General features: G+C 49.4%; 1 protein-coding gene across 3 annotated transcripts in view; it reads left to right on the top strand.

Moving 5' to 3' along the window:
• The window catches only part of LOC119395665 (epoxide hydrolase 1), an 88,234-nt gene extending 86,340 nt beyond the window's left edge, over positions 1–1,894 (top strand). For 2 of the 3 annotated variants that reach the window (XM_037662651.2, XM_049416729.1), the window contains one exon: positions 647–1,894. In XM_037662651.2, the coding sequence (XP_037518579.1) occupies positions 647–853 (207 nt within the window). In that variant the 3' untranslated portion in view covers positions 854–1,894. The remainder of the gene's footprint in view (positions 1–646) is intronic. The other variant, XM_037662655.2, reaches the window with a different exon arrangement.
• The last annotated feature ends 5,854 nt before the right edge of the window (positions 1,895–7,748 follow it).

Consider the following 7,748-nt stretch of genomic DNA (forward strand, 5'->3'; position numbering starts at 1 on the left):
AGCTGTGATAATGTTTTTTACTTTATTTGTGCAGTGCTAAGAAAAGTAGGGCGGTAGTATTTTGGGGCAACCTTCTCGTTAACTCTACGTTTACTGTCTAGGCGCATTTATTTTAACTATGACCAACTACGATTTTTAAGGAGGTAATGGTAATCGTTACTTTTCTTCGGCGATGTGTAGAAGACTGGTCACGGTTGGCAAGCATCTGCAGCTCGTGCTAGAGGAGCGTGCTGGCCTCTGCCAACGCTGTAGGACGGTGCCGAAAAGCGGCAAAGCTGAATATTTACGCAGCCTTGTTGTGCAGATTGGTATTCGGATTCCAGACTGGTACTATTATATGTGAAAATCTTGGTGTACGTCCCCGTCGCTCGTTCATGTGTTTCCTTCGGTAGCTCTGGTCATGCGTACCTGTTTTAAACCGGAATAGCCACTCGTCTTCGGAAATTAAACCTTTCCAGTAACTTTTCCACGGGCCACACTAAACATTTAAGGTACACTGTCCACTGCAGTGGTCGGTACACTGCAGTTGCGTACATTTGAGCGGAAAAGGATGCATGCTTTTATTACGATTAAAGGTGTTCCCAACGTTACAAAAGTGGTTTTGTTGTACAAAATTTAACAAGCGATGTAAACTGTGATGCAGCAGCAGCAGCAGCCGAGCCGGAAGGAGCCGGAAGCCAAGGCAAGGACAGCTGCGAAGCCGTCCGAACAACAGAAGAAGGCGAACGCACCTCCTGCTGGGGCCAAGCCGAGTCCTCCTCCGCCTCCCGCAGCGCAGCAAGCCAAGCCTACGCTATCTGTTGGACAGAAGAGTGCTAACACGAGGCCTCCACCGGCACAGCAGAGGCCTTAAATCGCGTGCTCAGCTCCGCTCCTGTCAAGATGCTGGAGTTTGACGTTCGCGTTTTCTTTTGTCCACACTCTTCCAGCCGTTATGGATGAAACTTTCAACGCCGCTTGGTTAAAGGGACGCAACGAAATGAGCTTGCTATACTGAATTAAGGCAAGATTATTTGTCATATTATGGAACAGAAGTGCGGAAAAGTGCTCTTGCTGTCAGCTTGCACGACAAAGAGGACCAAGACAGTAGCGCTGCCAGAAACTTTTCCGGGGGTGGGGAGGGGGGATTCAACCTACTTTATGTATGTTCGTGCGCGCATTTGTATGCATGCCTATATATATATGTATGCAAGATTGAAAAAGTTTTTGGGGCGGTGGTTGAACCCCGCTGGCTACGCCAGTGGACCAAGCAACGGTGGAATTGCAATTTCACCGCGTGCCGTGGTGACTTTTGACAGCCATTGCTCGGGACCTGTTGTATCGTGTCAAGTTAAAAAGACCTGAGCGCAAGTCATTTGGTAAGAGTCAATCGACGAAAAAGCGGGGCGAAATGAGCGCGGACGAGGGAGGAACAAGGCCAAAGCGCTCTTGAGGTTTCTGAAATGCCATCATGTTCAAAGATGCAGCATCTGTCAGCACGCTTTTGATATGCTTTACTGAGTTCAGCTATCTTCGTCGGTTGTCTGTCAGTGTGGTTTTAGGTGCATGATTACCATTTTTTTTAATGACATGGCGCATGCGTGGTTGTAAGTAGTTTCCCATCCCCACAATATGCACCTTGTCAAAGGTATATTTTTGTACTGTAATAGAGTAAACAAAAGTAGATGGCAGAAGCGCTTGTCCTGTGTTCCTTCCTTGTGAGAGCTTATTTCACGCTGTGTTTTTCTTTTTTTCACCGAACGCGTTAAGCTCGGTTTTGCTGTGGTGCAATGTAACCAACGAGTCAAATGGCATGAGAACATCTCGCGGCATACTACATGGTCAAATACTGTAAAATCTAACACTCTTTCGGCTGCGCAGCTTATGGCTGGAAATAAACGAACGGAAAAGCAAGGTTGCGCTTCAGTGTAATAATATTCATTTTTAGATTTTACGTGCCTAAACTACGATTTGCTTCTGAGGCACGCTGTACTGGCGAGCTCCGGATAATTTCGACCAGCTGGGTTTCTTTGACGTGCGCTGACATCGTACAGTACATGGGTCTCTGGCATTTCAGCTCCATCGAAATGCGACCGCCGCGGTCGGGATCGAACCCGCGCCTTTCAACTCACCAGCCGAGCACCCTACCCACTGCGTTACTCCGGCGGCCTACCTGTCTTTGTCGTCGCCATCCAGTCACTATTCTTCACGGTATTCTTACAGAGGGCATTATAGATGACTGCTTGAAACTGCTGGTATCGCTTTTCAGTTTCTGTTTTATGTGCGTTCCACGATAATTGAAGATTAAAAATGAAAGCAAGGATTTTTTTCTGGTAGCTGCTATATAACGCGGACCGGCGTGTTAAATTGTATGTATTTTCTGCATGAACGTGAAACCACAATTAAAAATCTTGCTGAATTACTCCCGGCCAGCACTGTGAAAGCGTTTCTTTTGTTCGGTTATCATATATCTTACAGCCCCCGTTACGGATGTCTGAACCCCTTGATAATATGAGCTGATAGCCGCTCGTATCACTGACGAAGACGGAAGAGGCATAATACTGGGTTGTTGGGGCATTAGAGTAAAAACATGTTATCTAAACCTTCGATTGCGACGATTATTGCTCATATAATAATAATAATATCTCGGGTTTAACGTCCCAAAACCACGATATGATTATGAGAGGCGCTGTAGTGGAGGGCTCCGGAAATTTCGACCACCTGGGGTTCTTTAACGTGCACCTAAATCTAAGTACACGGGCCTCAAACATTTTCGCCTCCACCGAAAATGCAGCCGCCGCGGCCGGGATTTGATCCCGCGAGACGATTATTGCTCAATTTCGCGATAACATGCGCTTGCGAGTGTCGAAGTAGCCACCATACTAATGTTTTTTCAAGGTGCCAACGGGCGTCCGTTTGTTTCAAATTGCCAGTGTGACAGTTGATGGTTGCGGACGTGCATGGACATTATAGAAATATTGAACAAAATATTCTTTTAAAGATTTTAGGCATCCTTAGTTGCGCATAAGGTACGTAATGGCGCTAGCTGGATTAACTTCGTGTTACGGCAACTCTGTGTGGAATGTACAGTTTGCGTGAACTTTAAAGTATAATAATAATAACAATAATAATAATAATAATAATAATAATAATAATAATAATAATAATAATTACTGCAGGGGTATAACGTCCCAAAACTACGCTATGATTATGAGACACGCCGTGGTGGAGGCTCCGAAAATTTCGATCACCTAGAGTTCTTAACATGCACCTAAACCTGAGCATTCGGGCCTTCGGCATTTCGTCCCATCGAAATGCGGCCGCTGCGATCGGAATCCGATCTTGGCACCTTCCGGTCGTTCGGTGAACTTTGAGGGCACTTTATTAAGCAAACTGAATGACTGTGTTAAGACATACAGTCTGCTAGGACCAGGTTCTCGACCTTCGTCCACCTCTATTGGCCTCGAGGAGTTACGGAGTCGCCCTCTATTGGACGCGCCTCGATTGCGTGCTAGGCAGGATACCGCCGGCGCGCTCCCCATAGGTTTTGCTGTCGGCGCTCTACAAAAGCACATCGCGGAAGCCCTCCAGGGCATTTCTGTAAGTACTTTAGAAATGAACTGTGTTCTTGACTGTCAAAACAATCATTTTCGACGAACTGAAAGCACAAGATGTGGAGGCGAAAATGTCTGAGGCCCGTGTACTTAGATTTAGGTGCACGTTAAAGAACCCCGGGTGGTCGAAATTTCCGGAGCCCTCCACTACGGCGTCTCTCATAATCATATTGTGGTTTTGGGACGTTAAACCCCAGATATTATTATATTGTCGCAACGCAGAAATAACAAGAAACAGGACCACGTTGCGACGAGGAAAGACAAGTCTGTATTCAGATAACAAAAAAGAGCAGACGCCTCAAAGTCGTCGTCCTCAGAGAGCCCACAGCTGCAGCTCGTGCTTCTCGCTTCTTTGTCCTCTGTCGTCCTGTCGGCTATTGATCGTGACAGCCTCCCTTCCAAGAAAGCATCGTCTCGATGCTTCATCGTCACGGCAGCAGGGTTTGTACTCACTGGCAGCCCATGAGTTCATTCGGACAAATAGGGCTTCATCCGAACCACGTGAACAACTTCTGGTGCATGCCTTTGACGCCTTGAGCAATGTGGACTGTCGGGAACAACCTCATAGTTAACGTCAGTGAGACGTCGGAGGACTTTATACGGCCCAAAGTACCGCCGTAATAGCTTCTCAGAGAGTCCACGACGGCGAACTGGGGTCCAGACCCAAACTCTCTCTCCCGGCTCGTAGTAGACTGGTCGGTGACGTAGATTATAGCGCCTTGTGTCATAGTCCTGCTGGCGGCGAATACGCGTGCGCGCAAGTTGTCGGGCTTCTTCAGCAAGCTGAGTTATGTAGTCTGCATCTGTTTCGACGCCATCGTTTTCATGCGGCAGCATAGCGTCGAGCATGGTTGTGACTTCACGGCCATGGAGAAGACGAAACGGTGTCATGCGCGTTGTCTCTTGCTGGGCCGTATTATATGCGAAAGTAACATAAGGCAAGATCTCATCCCAGTTCTTATGCTCCACATCGAGGTACATGCAGAGCATATCGGCAAGTGTCTTGTTTAGCCGCTCCGTCAGACCATTCGTTTGTGGATGGTATGCCGTTGTACGCCGGTGAGATGTGCCGCTAAGCTTCAACACTGTGTGTAACAGCTCGGCTGTGAATGCTGTTCCCCTGTCGGTTATTACTACAGATGGAGCGCCATGCCTCAGCACTACATTCTCTATAAAAAACCGGGCTGCTTCACTTGCCGTGCCCCTCTCCAGAGCCTTGGTTTCGGCGTAGCGAGTGAGGTAGTCCGTGGCTACAATTATCCATCTGCGCCCTGCAGCCGAAGTTGGAAATGGGCCTAGGAGATCCATTCCGACTTGAGCAAATGGAGTTTCCGGTACATCAATCGGATGGAGGAGCCCTGCTGGTTTGACGGCTGGCACTTTCCTACGCTGGCATTCAAGACAAGTCCGAACGTACTGTTGAACGGTTGTCGTTAGTCTTGGGCAGTAATACTTTTGTCTCACTCGGCATAGCGTTCGTGTGTAACCCAGATGACCGGATGTTGCTTCATCATGGCACGCCTGTAGTACTTCTCTCCTCAGTGGTGTTGGAATGACGAGTAAGTAGGTGTTTCCATTCGGCGAAAAGTTCACCTTATATAGGACGTCGTTTCTCAAGCAAAATGATGCTACTCCTCTTGCGAAGAGCTTTGGCACAGCGCATATGCGTCCCTCCAAGAAACCAATAATGGATTGCAGTTCCGGGTCGTCGCGTTGCTGCTGTGCGATTGTGGTCGTGTTGGCAACCCCGACAAAGGCCGCGTCGTCGTCATCTTCAGCATTTGCATGTTCAAGTGGCGCGCGAGAATGGCAATCGGCATCCGTATGTCGCTTCCCTGATTTGTACACAATAGCCATATCGAATTCTTGAAGCTTAAGGCTCCAGCGCGCCAATCGTCCTGATGGGTCTTTTAAGTTCGTCAACCAACAAAGGGAATGATGGTCGCTGACAACTTTAAACGGGCGGCCGTACAAGTATGGGCGAATATTTATAACAGCCCACACCACCGCAAGACACTCTTTTTCAGTGGTGGAATAATTCTCTTCCGTGCGGGAGAGGGTCCTGCTCGCATAAGCAATTACTCGTTCGGCGTCATCTTGCCACTGCACGAGTACGGCTCCTAAGCCGACATTGCTGGCGTCGGTGTGGACCGCTGTCGGAGCGTCATTGTCAAAGTGTCCGAGGACTGGCGGCTTTTGGAGGCGTTGCCGCAGCTCGTTGAACGCTTCCTGCTGCTCTTCACCCCACACGAATGTGACGTCTTCTCTGTTGAGACGTGTCAACGGCGAGGCAATGCGTGAAAAGTTCTGAATAAAGCGTCGGTAATAGGCACACAGTCCTAAAAATCGTCTGACTGCCTTTTTGTCAGATGGTGCGGGAAAACTTGTAACGGCAGCTATTTTGTCGGGGTCAGGCCGCACACCTTCACTGCTGACAAGATGCCCCAGAAACAGAAGCTCTTCGAAGCCGAAGTGACATTTTTCTGGTTTAAGCGTTAGTCCAGCAGATCGTATCGCTTGGAATACCGCGTGCAGTCGCTTCAAATGCTCGTCAAATGTGGCAGAAAATACTATCACATCGTCCAAATATACCAGACACGTTTGCCACTTGAGGCCTGATAGTACGGTGTCCATGAGCCGCTGAAATGTTGCCGGTGCGGAGCACAAGCCGAAAGGAAGTACCTTAAATTCATAAAGGCCATCGGGTGTCACGAATGCTGTTTTTTCTCTGTCTCTTTCGTCGACTTCTTTCTGCCAATATCCGCTCCTTAAATCCATCGACGAGAAATAACGTGCATGCCGTAGTCCATCTAGGGAATCGTCTATACGAGGTAGCGGGTAAACGTCTTTTTTCGTAACCTGATTGAGCTTGCGGTAGTCCACGCAGAAACGTAAGGTGCCGCCTTTTTTCTTCACCAATACTACCGGCGATGCCCAAGGACTCTTCGACAGCTGAATAACGTCATCTTGAAGCATCTTGCGCACCTGACTTTCTATGGCTTCACGTTCCCGCGGAGCTACTTGGTACGGGTTTTGCCGTATGGGTCTGGCCGTTTCATCCGTAATGATGCGATGTTTCGTCAAAGGCGTTTGACGAACTCTGGACGTCGAAGAGAAACAATCCTGAAACTGATTAATAAGGTCCAGGAGGCTTTCCTTCTGCGTAGGCAGCAAACTTGGGCCAACATCGACGGATAGAGGTACGGGCAGCAGGCCGGTGTGATCGTCTTGCTCCACAGTCAAGCAGCCTGCGACCTCAGTGAGCTCCTCCACGTACGCGACTGCCATACCTCGCGCAAGATGTCGTCGCTCAGAGCTGAAGTTTGTTACTAGAACTTGTGTGTGTCCGCAATTTACGCTTACGACGCCTCTTGCAATGGATAGGCCATGGCTGAATAGCAATGTTGGAATTTGTTCGGCGATGTTGTCGGACTTGCCTTGTAGGGCGCATGTTACAGCCACGAGAGCGCTTGACCGCGGAGGGATGGTCACGTCATCGTCGAAGACACGCAGATGTTTACGTGGCTGATCTGCACAGCGCATATCCGAAACTTGTTCTGGGGCCATCCAAAATGTAACCGACCTGTCCGGAATGTCTATAACGGCGCCGTATTCAGACAGGAAATCCATTCCCAAGATCAGGTCTTTGCAGCACTCCGACAAAATGACGAACGTAGCAACGAAAGCCGAATTACCGATGGTTATTCTGGCGGTACATTTGCCAGTCGGCGTCATCAGTTGACCACCCGCGGTTTTGACGTTGGGCCCCGTCCATGAAGTTTTAACTTTTTTGAGGCAGTCGGCGAGCTTCCAGCTTATAATAGAGAAATCCGCACCAGTATCCACCAGCGCTGTCACTGGGCGCCCGTCTATGTAAACAGCTAGGTCGGCGCTTACGATTTCCTTGGGAGTCGGCAACGTCGCATCGTCCGTCGTATCGCCGTATCCTACGGTTGGGGGTGTTGGAGCATCTCGACGGGCGGCAACCTTCCCCCCAAAGGTCGCTGCTGTTAGTTTCCCCGACGAGGGCTGGGGGATCTGCCCCGAACAGCGTCGGCGTAACTACGACGGTGCGGCGAAGTGCTCGGCGCAGGTGACGGAGAGCGGGGTCGACGATACGGACCAAATGGCTCGGCTTGCGGGCGCATGTCGCTG

The sequence above is a fragment of the Rhipicephalus sanguineus genome, chromosome 6 (genome assembly GCF_013339695.2).
Source record: "Rhipicephalus sanguineus isolate Rsan-2018 chromosome 6, BIME_Rsan_1.4, whole genome shotgun sequence".
In the NCBI taxonomy this organism is placed as follows: Eukaryota; Metazoa; Arthropoda; class Arachnida; order Ixodida; family Ixodidae; genus Rhipicephalus; species Rhipicephalus sanguineus.